Source organism: Cyprinodon tularosa, unplaced genomic scaffold (genome assembly GCF_016077235.1).
Source record: "Cyprinodon tularosa strain WSP-4 unplaced genomic scaffold, ASM1607723v1 ctg1229, whole genome shotgun sequence".
NCBI lineage: Eukaryota > Metazoa > Chordata > Actinopteri > Cyprinodontiformes > Cyprinodontidae > Cyprinodon > Cyprinodon tularosa.
In genome coordinates, this window is record NW_024038036.1 from 84,949 (window position 1) to 99,719 (window position 14,771).

The 14,771-nt window shown below is 40.0% G+C and overlaps 1 protein-coding gene across 1 annotated transcript in view; it reads right to left on the reverse strand.

The window, feature by feature from the left end:
* Window positions 1-13,958, reverse strand: part of LOC119777357 (protein turtle homolog B-like) — a 34,275-nt gene extending 20,317 nt beyond the window's left edge. The window contains exons 1-4 of the mRNA XM_038276205.1: window positions 13,941-13,958; window positions 13,760-13,844; window positions 8,831-8,992; window positions 8,248-8,293 (exon numbers count right to left, since the gene is read on the reverse strand). Of these exons, the coding sequence (XP_038132133.1) occupies window positions 8,248-8,293; window positions 8,831-8,992; window positions 13,760-13,844; window positions 13,941-13,958 (311 nt within the window). The remainder of the gene's footprint in view (window positions 1-8,247; window positions 8,294-8,830; window positions 8,993-13,759; window positions 13,845-13,940) is intronic.
* Window positions 13,959-14,771: the final 813 nt, after the last annotated feature.

Here is a 14,771-nt window from a genome sequence, read left to right on the forward strand (position 1 = left end):
GAAAAATGAAAACTCTGTTTCCTTTTACATAGTTGCCTTTGATAGATGACTGAGCCGCTGCTACTCCGATCATCTGTGTTTTAAATAAATGCTTTTGAATTATCCCATTGTCTGTCTTGCCTGAAATACTGGGTCCTCTGTTCTGAGTCCTGACAACAACCAGTGCCTGGATTTTGGTTGTACCAATCATAGTGACAAATGAAATATTAGCATGTCATGAGAAACCATGGGGCCGTGGCTTCAGCACCAAAGTCCTGGAGGCCTGCAGAGAGCAGCTTTTTGGGATTCTACAGCACCCCTTCAACCTCTGCTTGATACAGTGGACAGTTCCAATGATGTGGAAAATGTCCTGCCTTGTTCCAGTATCAAAGAAAACTGTTGTCAGTCCTGACTACCTCAACAGTGACCTGGATTAAGGACAACCTGACAAACTGAGAACAGTTTGTGAGACTAATGGGTCAACTGTTAACCAGCTAGTCAGCAGCAAAGGAGCATCACAGGGGTGGGACTCTCACCATTCCTTTTTATTCCGTAAACCTCTGACTTCCAGGAAAAGAGAGTCCTGTAATCCTGTTTAAGTCTGAAGCGTTCAAAATAATCTTTAACCACTTTAGCCCAGAATTCTCCAAGTTTGTGCTCAAAATGAAATGCCTGACTGTTTCTCAGCAGTGACAAACTCTATTTACATAAACCTCGTGTACAAAATGTGTATATGCACAAAAAACTTGCAGAGAAATATTTTTTAGTACAACTAGGCATGTACAGAAATTAACATTGTGTATAACTGCTGAAGGTCAATAGAGAAATCACGAACTATAAATTATGAAAAGTAACTGAAATATGATTCCTTTCTCTTTTTTTTTTCATTAGGGAGCATCAACATTGATTGATTTTTGGTTTGTTCTTTTATGAGTTAAATGACAGATTAGATTACGGTAAATCACATTTAACCTCAAGCAATAAGGTAACATTATGAAAGATTAGGTCCAGGTATTAGGGCTGTATTAGGGTCAGGCTAGAGGTTTTTCTTTTCTATTTCAATATTACAAGAGTAAAGTTATAATATTACGAAAAAAAAGTCACAACGAGAATCGTCTTAAAATTACGAGAATAAAGTCGTAAAATTATGAGAATAAAGTCGTAAAATTACTAGTATAAAGTCATAAAATTATAACAATAAAGTTGTAACATTACGGGAAAAAAGTTAACACAACAAGAACAGTCATAAAATTACAGAATAAAGTCATAAAATTAACGGAATTAACTAAACTGTTCATAATTTATTCTTTATGGTACGCCAGCATTCATTACATTTTGGCGAATCACTGTCCTCCAGACATCCGCGGTTATATTTTTTGTATTTATATATTTTTTTAAACAAAGCGGAGTGTGTATGACGTCATCTGGCAGAATGCTGGCGTACCATAAAGAATACATTATGAACAGTTTAGTTTGTGCCTTCAACTCGTTGCCCATAGGAAGACGTTACTTGGATATAACCTAACAGAATTTCTTCAGATCGGCTCCAAATGACACAAAACTCATATGGGTGAGTAGAACATGATGTTATAACATAAAATCAAGGGCCAATGTAAAAAAAACGGTGTTCCCTTTTAAGTCTTTTAGCAAACCAGCATCAAATTATCAGTATGAGAACTTTGAAACAATTGTGCAAACGAATATGTCTGTATCGAAGAAATCATGCTGGAAGCTTTCTTTCTAAAAAGGGTTGTAGTATAATGACTTCATTCTCGTAATTTTTTTACTTTATCCTCGTCTTTATTCTCATAAAGTTACGACTTTAATCTTGTAATACTATGACCTTATTCTCAAAACTTTATAATGTTAAAACATTATTCTTATAATGTTATGACTTTAATCTTGTATTTAAAAAGAAATCTCTAGCCTGGTCCTAATACTCCGTACAGGGTCCAAACTTTTGGAACCGCCTCCTTGCACTGACAGTATTGTATTGTCTTAGTGTCCCTGATCATGTCCTGTCTCTTATCCACTGAGCTTGCCCTGTTCCTGTTTTGGCTCAGTGGAGGGCGCTAATTTAAAAGTACCGTAGTTGTCCTGTTTTCAAGCCTTGTTCTGCCTCTCAACTACTGAGCTTGCTGGATCCCATCTGAGCACGTCTGCCTGAACTCTCTGTTGGACTGTTGTAACCCTGTACATGTCTGAAATCTCTGTGGACTCCTAGAACCCTGGACCTGCCTGTTCCTGTTCTGATCGGAACCCCTTGCTGGGCTACGGACTCGTGGACCTCCTGAACTGTTTCCCTGACCTGGCTCTGATTCATGCTTGCTCACTGGGTCTGCAGTATCTGGTTCACTGTGGACGGCTCCTGCCGTATCTCGTTGGCAATCCATCGGCTGGATCCTACCTCGCTCCAAGGAGTTGGACTGAACTTTTAAACCAAGCAAGTGACTCACATGAATAACCATTGTCTGTCAGATTATCATGATCGCTTACATGTGTTTCTCTCTAACCAGAGCTGCCACTGATGGGCCGTGTCCCACAGCTCCGCGAATCATGTATTTTCAATTAACACCTTTTAAGCTATCACTGTCTGTCTCGCCTGGAATATTGGGTCCTACATTCTGAGCCCTTGACAGTCGCTTTCACACGTTTATATTTCTGGAAGTAAGGACTAGCTAACCTAGGCTAGTTTTAGCTTAGCATCGTTATGACTTTGCTCTCTCCCTACGTTGACTCTTTTCCAACTCTTCCTTCTTCCTCTCCTCTCTCCTGCTCTCAGTGTCAGATGTTCAGCTATTCCTTTGCCTCCTTTAGTGATAATGGGATGTGTAATAAGTGTAGTATTTTTCTAGCTGTGGAGGCGAGGGTGTCAGAGTTAGAATAGGCTTTGGGCTGTTGAACATCCAGGAGTTAGAGTGGGCCCTTTTGTTAAGTGCCCAAAGCCACCAAGACCACCTCCATGTAGTGGTTTTCCAACTGTGCCTGAGCAGCCAGGCGATTGGGTAACTGTACACAGAAAGCGTAGTCGTGGATCTCTGCCCACTAGTCACCACCAACCCCATTCACGTTTCTAACAGGTTTTCCCCACTCAGTGACACACCCTCTGAGAAGCCCACTCTGGTGATTGGCAGCTCCATAGTCAAAAACGTGGCATTAGAGACACCAGGGACCATAGTCAAATATTTGCCAGGGGCCAGAACGGGTGACATCAAATCCTACCTGAAACTGCTGGCTAAGGATAAGGTTAAATACAGTAAGATTGTTATTCACGCTGGCGGTAATGACACCCTGTTACGCCGATCAGGAGTCACTAAAATTAGTGTTGCTTCTGTGTGTAAGTTTGCCAAAAAATGTCGGAATCCGTAATTTTCTCTGGTCCTCTCCCTGATCTGACCAATTCAATTCAGTTTATTTCTATAGCGCCAATTCACAACACGTCATCTCAAGGCACTTTACAGCAGCGGTCCCCGACCACCGGGCCGCGGACCGGTACCGGTCTGTTGGTCATTTGGTACCGGGCCGCAGAGAAAAAAGTATATATATATTTAATTTATCGATGAGAGTATGAGTGATGTTTTATTTTGAAAAATCTAAAACATTGCGGTATTCTCTCCCAATTACATCAGTCGTTGCATCTGTGCCTCTTGACACAGGTTAATTCAGTTCAAGACTCATCCTATCTATAACATCCTATCTTTGTGAAGCGGGATTTTCTGTGGTTACAGCGACCAAAACAAAGCTACGGACCAGACTGGACATCAGGAGCACACTGCGTCATTGTCTCCGATTACGCCTAGATGGGACTGGCTTATTTCAGGGAAACAAGCTCAGGGTTCCTACTAATTCAACATAACGGTGAGTTTTATTTTTATGCTGTTTGTATTTGATTTTATGCCAGTCGTATCATTTTACTTGATCGTATCCCATCTCTGGTATAGGGGATGACCGGAGTGGATGAGACGGTCGCAACCCTGCCCCTATGAAGTAGGTGAGAGGGCTTTGGTTGTTGTCTTAACCAATGAGCTGAGCCTCACAGACTATGATGCATTCTTAGCTTCCCTGGTCGGGATGATGGACACTACAACTCTCTGGGACTCCATCATCCTACAGGAGACTTGAACTCCCATTTGAAAATCAACAGCGATACCTTAAGGTGAATTTCTTCAATTTCTGCATTTTTTTTTTCACTAATTGAAATGTCTTTAAATACACATTAACATGAATTCAACACACTATAGTAAACAGATAAATGGAGGCAGAAGATGTCTTTCAGTCTTCAATGCTCACATTCAGCGACACACAGGAGCTCTTTCAACCTGGGAACCATTTCATTCACAACACCTGCCCCATCAACCAGGAATCAGAAATACTTTAATAATCCCAGGGAGAAATTACTTTCATTACGTTACTCCATCTGTAATAGAGTAACTATATGACCAGCTTGATAGAACACAATTTCATACAATATATATATATATATATATATATAATTAGGGGTCCCTGCTCCATCTCGCCATCAGTTTGGGGGTCCTTGGCCTGGAAAATGTTGAAAACCCCTGCCTTAAGCAATTGGGAGATTGGTCTCTAAACCTGTTTAATTTTCTGGACCTTTATTCAAGTCATATGTTGTTCATGTTCAAGCATAACATCTTCACCGGTGCACTTTGCTCCGTGACACCCTAGGCTGGGGGTTTATGACCAAGGTTAATAGCTAGATCTTCTGACTTTCAGAGTAATAAGAGAGGCAGAGCTTTCTAATGATTATAACCAAGTTCAATACGTTGGAGGAGAAAATCATACAGACTGGCAGGACAAAGCCGGTAGTGAGCATCTGCTGTGAATGTCTGGTGGAGCCCTTGTCAGGGCTAGATTTAACCCCCTCCTCTGAAGAGCTCTTTTGGGAGATGGTGGAGATAAAAAGTCTGATTCTCTGATTTACCTTTAATGTAGTACTGTGGTGCCTGCCAAGGCAGCGACCCCAGAACCCCGGTGGTTAAAACAGGCAGTGAGGGACTCCGTGTTGGGATCCGGAGGCTTGCCCACCAGAGGGCGCCAAGGATCCCCTCCTGGGGTTTGTTTTTCTGTTTGGTTTCTGGGTTCTGTCTGCCTTTCTCCTCCAGAGAGCGTTCTGGGTCTCCTGAAGTTGGAACTGACTTCACCAGCTGTTTCTCATCTGCTCATCAGGAGACCAGGATATAAGCAGTGGCAGGACTACACTCCAGCGCCAGAGTGTTAAGCCAGTTATGGTTAGCAAAGCCTGAGCCAACCAGCCTGTCTGATTCTCAGACTCCCCTGAAACCAGAACCTGAACCTAATCAGTTTTTGTCTTCTCTGCTTCTTAGGAAGAGACCTGACTGTACCCTGGAACTCTGGAAGAGTTTCTCTGCTGAAATCTGCCTGCCAGCTCTCAGGAGCTCATCTGAAGGATTTAACTGTCTGAACCTGCCTGCCCGCTCTCAAGAAGAGGATCGGAAGAAACTCTGGACCTGAACACTGATAAGTCTGAAGTCGAGCCCTGCCGTTGTTTAGCCCTCTGCCAACTACTAGCCTCTGGACCCTCCTGGTTCCCTCCCTCTGCTGCAAGCCTGAATCACGACACAGGTACAGACCTGCTCAACTCCTCTGACAAGATCAACCGCATCCTGGCTAACCAAACTGTCCCTCTCTACAGAGAACCCTGTGTGACCAGTCCCGGGTCTGTTTCCCAGCATCTGTACATTAACATTGTCTTTGTTTTTTAATAAACAGTTAAACTTTTCATCTGACTCCGTGTGTGTTCTGCATATGGGTTAGGAACCTAATCCCATCATGACACTCCGTTCAGCTAAAGTAGAGTTAATTTTGCCCCTGGCTGGCTTGTGGGATTCCTGAGGCAGCAAACAGATATCATGAGGCCAGGCATCCTGCTGCAGAGTCGGTTCCAGATGTGGGGAGATGATAAGCCTGAACGGAAGAAATTGTTGATGTTTGAGGACTCCCTTAACACGATCGTCATGTCTTCTCTTGTAGAGGCAGAGACTGGATGCTTGAAGTCAGACTTGTTCATTACCGCATGCTGAAGTCAGAGAGGTGGTTAAAGAAATCCATTGTGACATGGTTTTGCATGTGGACGAGATCTCATAACTATCTTATGGCCTCTGGATGTGGCTACTGGGGACAGTGCCCATAGGTACTTTGTATGATACTTTCAATCGTTGTACTCAGACTGTACGATGAAACCGCAGGGTTTTAAAGTTTACAGCTCAAGATGTATGTTCTTACACCGTACGATCCATCAATCTGATGCGATCTAACTGCTCACAGTGTACATCCAGAAACCAAATGTCTGAGTTAGCGCAGAGAGATGACGCTGGTCGGACTTGTGAATCTGGAAGAAGAAGGACTCCCTTGTTTGCACGCACGCAGTGTGCGAGGTTCAGGTAAATCAGCTCTGAGCTCTGCTTCAACAGCAGAAGTTGCCCACAAACATGTTTGTTTTCTCTAGACCTCAGGATTTCTGATCAGGAGGTGGTTGTGAGAGGCCCCTCGTTACCCCCTGTATACCTCATCAATGAAGGGAGTGCGATAAAGCTGAAAATCGGCCAGATCCAAAAAAATCTTGCACGAGTAGAGAATCGGCCCGAAAGGGCAAAACAGGACACCAATATCTCTGTTGGATAATGTCTCCCACTCCATGCATGAAGCTGGTGCTGAACTGGAGAGCTCCTTCAGTGACAGACTGCTCCACCTTAAATGCACCAGGGAGCGTTATCACAGATCCTTCCTCCCAGCAGCTGGAAGACACTAGAACCACCACTGTTCCCAACAACCTCAATCAGTTCTTCCATTCATGCTGATTTTGCAGTTTCTACCTTAGTCAGTTAAATAACCTGCAGCTGTCATTTTGCACATCTCTGATGTTGCTGCTATTTTCAAATATCCATTACTGGAAAAATGTTCATAGCTGCATATTGGTTATTAATTCTCCAGATGCTCAGTTTTATATTGTTAAAACACTGCAGTACAGTATTTTATTGTTTATCTTTTAACTCCTCACTAGTATGTTATTCTCATACACTTTTCTAAGGTCCACATTTGTGTGATAATGTTTTGCATAAGCTTTTTGCTGCTGTAAACACCAGAATTTCCCTATTGTGGGACAATAAAGGGATTTTCTATTAAATTCTATTCTAAAAACTCGTACAGTGTATGCACAGCTTTAGACTGCCAGAGTGAAAGGTCCCCTTCACAAAAACAGGTACCAGAGGACGTGTTCCAGCACTATGAGGATCACACTTCCCACCCTCCCCGGGAAGGTCTCTGCCAGGGTGCAGGGGTGGACAGTCTGGGTCTATGGTTCTTATCTAAAACTTTGGGGCCTCTCCTCTTCAGGTCTGAGAGGAGTTCCTGCCTAAGTGGAGGAGTACAACAAATTAAGGGTCCTGTTCTTAAGTGAGGGGATAATTGAACAGGAGGTCAACTGGACCATAGAGGTCTGTTGAGGTGAAGAGAGAGCTGAGCCACAAGGCAAAGCTTCCAATTAAGTGGTTGGTTTATGAATCCACCCTGAACTGTGGTCATGAAATCTCTAAAGTTGTACAAGGAAAGTGTTGGAGTCTCCTTATTGATAAGCTTTAATGCTTCCTTGGCTGTATAGACTCACTTCCAAGACTCAGTGCTGCAATCAATATGAAATGTAATAATCAAAATACCCAGGATGTTCAAAGCATATAAGCCGACACGCACCACTAGCTTTACACGGGGGCATAACTCCAAATTTTATCAGCTGAATTCTACAAATAACCCCTCAGTTTTATTGTTAGACCAAGAATAAAATATTTATATCACACATGTTTAAGTAGATCCCAATAATCACAAACTGAGTGAAATGAAGTGAATTAATGGAATTCAAAATTTGTCCAATCAACTATTTGTAACTGAGTCAGAGAGATTAAAAAATGAGTTAAAAGATCAGTAAAACACCCTGGAGACAGGGGTATTAAGTAAATGTCACTAAATTATAGTGGATTTAGGATTTGGACAAAAAAAAAAAGACAAACGTATGGCAGTATGTTCTTTAAACATGACTGATAATTCTCAACTCCTTTTGCAGCTGATAGAGTGAATCCTGTTAGACTGAGATAAAACCTGCAGGATCGCTGCTTTTAGCAGATATGTTGGTGGAGCTTGTTTGCCTTCTTGTTGAACTCCTATTTTTTTTCAATTTTCTTTCGTGTTCATTGAAATGTTTCATAACAGCTATTAGCCAAGGCTTGGATTACTTACGGTGTTTCCATGCTTTTTCTGCAGTGCGTTATGGACAGCGGGGGATCTGGGGAGTTAGAGAAAGACACAAAACAGGGTTAATACCTTAAAACTTTCAAGAGTAAACATGTAAACAGGTCAACTTGTTGGAAAGTTAGAAGGAATGAAAAGAAGAAAAGTCTTCAAGAAGAAAAGAAAGAAGATTCTTGCAAAGAAAAAACAATAAATCCTTAAACTAAAGCGCTCATAGCATGGCACCCATGATGGTCTCATGACAGCAGAGTAAGGGACTCACTCAGGGAGACCTGCCGTGTTTTCTGCTACAGCAAAGGGACCACAGTGGGTGGAATCGACCCGAGTGAAACGCATGTGTCTGCAGAGGCTCTGCGACCACACTTGCATTTCTAGACCCCTTTTCTTTCACAACACTGTTTTTATTTTCCATAAAAGACAACATATGTTGTATCTGTTTAAAATAAGCAGATTAAAGTAAATCTTTAATAACAGAATAACTAAAAATGTCTTCAATGAAAGGATTAATTACAGAGAAAGGAATTAGTCCAAGAAATGTCAATATTTGGTGATTTAAAATTTTTGCCCTCACCTTTTTTCCTCTTGAGCTTCTTCCGCCGCTGCTTGTTGACAAAGCATGCAGCCATCGTACTGAAGAGGACGGCTGCAGCCAGGAAGCAAATGGTGGCCACGATGCCAGCCACCACAGGCCGCGTCAGTCCACGCTCCTCACTCTCTGGAGGGGGGAAGAAGTCTGCAGGGAAACAATTCGGAAACGTATTATTGCGTGACAGAGACATAAGCAGCTTTTGGCTAAGATGCTGCCTTTACTTAAAAATTAGAATAGAAAATCACTTTACCCCCATTGTGGGACAATGAAGGAATTTTCTATTCTATTATATTCTAATGACAAATTGAGCAGTTTAGTTTTGTGATTTAGCTTTCATAATAATGACTGATTTTGCTTCACATTCAGAGCTGATATTTGCCTCGATATGACCACCCAGATATGAGCACCCAGCATCGTTCTTCCTAAGAGGTGCTCTGATTAACCAGGAGGGATTCTCAGGGTGATTTCTAGACTTCCTGTTCTCCCATCAACTTGCTCGTTATTGACACATTTGTAAAAGTCAATCTTTTGAAGACGTTAAACTGTAAAAAAAAAAACTCAGCATAAATCAGTATAGAGATTTTTTTACTGTGCCGGACACCCTCTTTTGGTAATCCCAGTTTTAATTACACCAGAGAGCAACACGCAACTTCGGCTCTTCACAACCACTATTCAGCATTTTTCCTATGGATAAACTTGACATGCGCAAGTGCACTCTCACAAACAACTACATATGCTTGGTTCCAGGTACTTAAGAGATTCACTTCCTTAAGGAAATCGCATATTCTTATCTTCAGCTAACACAGTACACATGTCAGAATAAATAATACTACTTATACTTCAGCGATAGTATCAAGGTGTTATTTTAATCTCTTGGCAAGGCAAGGCTAATTTATTGTATAGCACAATTTAGTACAAAGACAATGCAAAGTGCTTTACTTGATTAAAATATAGGAAAATAAAACAGAATCAAAGCAAGTAGGAAAAAATAAATAAAATAAAAATGCAGAAACAAAAAAGAACATTAACAACAGTCGGACTCAAGAAAATCAAAAAGTTGAACTAATGATGTTTCAGTTGAACTGTTTAACTAGAAAAGTGGAAGGCAATCCTAAACAAATGTGTTTTTAGTCTTGATTTAAAGGAACTCAGGCTTTCCGCACTTTTACAGTTCTCTGGAAGTTTGTTCCAGATAAGTGGAGCATAGGAACTAAATGCAGCTTCTCCATGTTTAGTTCTGGTTCTAGGTCTGCAGAGCAGGCTGGAGCCAGAAGACCTGAGTGGTCTGGAGGGTTGATACACTGATAGCAAGTCTGTGATGTATTTAGGTGCTAAGCCATTCAGAGATTTATAGACTAACAGAAGTATTTTAAAGTCTTTTCTCTGAGATACAGGGAGCCAGTGGAAGGACTTTAGAACCGGGGTGATGTGCTCTACTTTCTTAGTCTTAGTGAGGACACGGGCAGCAGCGTTCTGGATCAGCTGCAGCTGTCTGATCCACTTTTCAGGCAGACCTCTGAAAACACCGCTGCAGTAATCAATTCGCCTAAAAATAAACGCATGGATTAGTTTTTCCAGATCATGCTGAGACATTAATCCTTTAATCCTGGAAATGTTCTTCAGGTGATAGAAAGCCCACCTTGTAATTGTCTTTAAATGCTTTACTATATCCGTTGGTTATACTATGCTTATAATATAACCATTGGTTGTGCTGTTCTTTCTACACCTCTTTGCAGGTGATGATGCAGACTGAAGATGTTTTATAATTATCTCCCCTTTTTTATCCTCTTTCTTTTATCTTTTCTCATTTTTTTTTCCTGTTTTTTCTTTCCTGTTCTACTTACATTGCAGTGTCCTTATAATCTGTAATACTCCCTGCATGAATTATACTTGTGAAACCAAAATCTGTTGGGATCTTTTTTGGCATCAAGACCATTATTCTTATTGTCACATTGTCAGAAAGGACACTGTAAAAAATAAATAAATAAATAAATAAATAAAATAAAAATACTGCAAAATTTTTTTTATTAATTAATGCCTTCAACCAGTAAAAACAAAGACTTTAACCTTTTCAGCCACTCTGACATGTATTTGCTGCCATAGGATCCTTGTTTTGATTTACCATCTGGTTTGGTACAAAGGTTTCCAATTAAACTGTAGAATACTGAGGTCTAAGGCAGGCTAGTTTGGCATTTATTAGTCTGACTAAATGTGAAATTTATATATCTCAAATGCATTTCTTCTTATCTAAAATAAACATTTCAGACATTTAAAATAACATTCTTTTTATCTAAAACAAACATTTCAGATATCCTAAAGTTAATTATTACTATGTTTATTGGGCTTTTTCTTACAGACATCTAAAATAACATTCTTCATGTCTAAGCTAAACATTCTGGATGTCCAAATCTGACGAGGATGAACCCCAATATCAGATCTCCATAATCAAATAAATTCTATTTATAATAACAATTTCAGATAAAAAAATGAATAAAATATTGCAGTAATCCAATTCTTGACATCAAAAAATCTGTCAGTTAGTCCACCCCCAGCGCCATTAATGCTTTCAAGTTAATAGAGAAGCAAAACTTACAAAAGTCTTAAATTTAAGTTCCAAAGCTTTAAAAATATGTAAGTTACTCTTAGTCAATGATTCTTGATATCTGAAATAAAAACTATGACTAGTAAAAATTGGCGATCTGAAATTCATTCTTGGACATCCAGAATGTTTGTTTTAGATTGGAGTAATGTCATTTCATTGAGTAAAGGGGATATTTGGACTGTGGGAGGAGTACCCGGGGAGAACCAGCGGAGAACATGCAAACTGCATGAAGAATGACCCTGGGCCGAACCCAGAACCTTCTTGCTGAAAGGCAATAGTGCTAAAAGGTAGTTCCACTGTGCAGCTGTCAAAAACATCAGCAATGCTCATTTTGGATTGTGATGTTATTTTAGATGTTTCAAATTATTATTTGATTAGGAAGAAACATATTTGATATGTCTGAAATAAATATTCAGTCAAACTCACAAATGTCAAAATGGTCACTTAAAATTTTTAAATTTTTTAAGCATCTGAAACTTCATTTTTACAAGTTCCATTTTTTTTACATCATCCTGGTAAAAATTTAATTGGGAAGGTCAATATTTACAGTTCTGACTAGTAGGATTGTGATTTCGACAAGGAAGAATCCTATTTTTTTAGTGATCTACAAATGGAACAACAATGTGAGCGCTTTTCATAAATGTCAAAACAGCCTGCCATAGCCTACTACAAAAGTCCCTCCATGGTTGAGCAACAGTCTTCTGAAGAAGCTTTCTCCAGGTTTTAGGTGAACAGCTCAGGGGGTTAAGGTTCGTCCTTTAATTGGCAGGTTGCTGGGTTGAGGCCATTGTCATCATTGTGTTTGTTTGGAAAGACACTGAATGTAGTGAAAAGTGCTTTGGGGTCCTTGGACTTCATAAGGATCCATTAAGGTACGAATCATTAACCATTTGACCTGTTCTGATAAAACATACATTACAATCATTATCTGGTTCTTGAGAAACCTGATAACCACCTCATGCAACGAAGAAGACCACCTCATACAAAGAAAGAGACCACCTCATGTAAAAAAGGAGACCACCTATTGCAAAGAGAGAAACCAACTCATGCAAAGAAAGAGATCACCTCATGCAAAGAGGAAGACTACCTCATGCAAAGAGGAAGACTACCTCATGCAAAGAGGAAGACTACCTCATGTAAAGAAGACCACCTCATGCAAAGAGGAAGACTACCTCATGCAAAGAAGACCACCTCATGCAAAGAGAGAGACCAAAAATAATTAAATAATTTTAAAAACAGTCTTTTTTTAATCAAATCATTTGTTTTTAATCTTTAATTAAAGATACATACACTTATACTTTTTTCACATCTAACAAACAGGGATATATATACTTTATTTTTAAAATAAGTTATCTTTAATGTTTTTTGTCACAATAACATTGAAAATGTGCAAGAAATAGTTTGGGTTTCCTTTCTTTTTCCAAGTGTTTATTTAATGAGTTATATCAATCTACTGAAAGTTTCTTCTTTTAAATGAATCATGTACTAAAATAATCAGTAGCAACCAACCAATGAGAACACTGGAATCTCTCACTCTGGAATTTATTTGTAACAGAAGCCAGCAGTAGTTTTCTTCCTTTTCTTTATATGGCCTTCTTTTATTCACTAACATACAAACATTTGCTTTTTTTGTGAAGATCTATCAAAAAGATTAATTATTTTCAGAAATTTTTGGTCACGACTACTCCAACACTGCCCAGCTCTAACCATTAGAGGGCAGCAGAGGAATAATAACCAGATTCTCTGCTTTAGCTTCCAACAGCTGTGGGACCAAATGATGTGTACTCAGTGACCTCTGCAGAGAAGCAACATCAAATTTTGGGAGGCTTGGGTTCAAAGCAAACAGGCATCAAGTGTGCAGCAAAAAATAGAGAGGTTCTAATGACTTCTCAGCCCATTTTTAGCCCAAAGAAACACAAAAAGTGGTGAATAAAAAGTAGTCTGGTGATGTCATACTTATCAAAATGCTACTGAGGAGTGTGTATGCAAATTACGCCTGTATAAAAAAGTGCTAACAGAGCACAATGTTAAGTTGGAGGTGCTGTGTGTGCAATGCATAAGTACCCCCCCCCCAAACTTAAGATGCAAGAATGGTCTGATGTTACACCCTGGTTACAGCCAGAGGGTCCTCTGAACGAGAACCACTGCAATGCATGGCTGTTTCTAACAGTTTCTATCTCACTCTGTGACTGTCTTTTTAAAAATAAATTCATCAATAATATCTCATCAAATTCTGTATATTGTTGCCTTGGAGAACCCATATCTATACCCTTGGAAATCCTCGTTCATTACATGATGGGGGAGCTCACCTGTGCTGGACACTCCTACCACGTTACTGGGCTCGCTGACCGTGTCATCCATGACAGCCATGATGCGAAACTCATACCAAGCTTCCTGGGAGGACAGGAACAGGGGAATCATTGGTGCATTAATATAGACAGCACAGATCAGATGAAAGGCTTCAAAGCTAAAAATACACCTTCTCTTTACCATAGGAGCCACATCCATCCGTTTACCATCCAGAGAAACTAATCAAATGTGTTTTCATCCTTTCACTGTTTAATACAAAACAAAACTAGCCAGCAAACATATAAAACATATTAGAATGTAAATCTAATATGTTTTATATCTAATAAATCTAATAATCTGCTGTAATATTATAAAGTTCATTGAATTAAAAGTAACCGTTCCTTTAAACTGAGAGCTAAAGGATAGTCTGCCTTAGACCCTACTGCATGCATGCAGATATTTAAGGTTTATATGCGGGAGAATTAAAAGCCTGCCGATGAAATGTTCAGAGCTTTGCATCCAACATTTATTTATACCTGCTTAATTTGTGTCGTCATGGAGAGGATGCTTCCTATCTGCAGCAGTAATTGGGTGGGGGTGGGGGGGCACCCTGTTCAGCTCACCAGTCCATCACAGACAGAAACAACCACCTACACACAGCCCTGTTTCTATAAATCACCCTGCAGAGTTTGGGACCCATTCTAGGACCTTCTGGGCTCTCCTCACTATCATCGGCAGGACCTAGTTGTGAGCCACACTGCAACTAAAATACTATGTTGGGATGCACTCAATTCTGTGAATCAGAAACAAGAAACTTTATTCTTAAAAAGTACATGGAGTAAGAAAATAAATGCTTCCTAAGATAAAAATATTAATTTATGATATTACACAATAGAAGTATTTAGGATTAGAAATAAAATACAGAGCAAATGAAAGCTGAAGTCATCATTTCTGGACCAAAGGAAAGTTAGCCCCCAGCTTTAGGGCGCTAAAGATGTGCGCCGAGACCTGACCTGTCAGAGGCTCATCAAG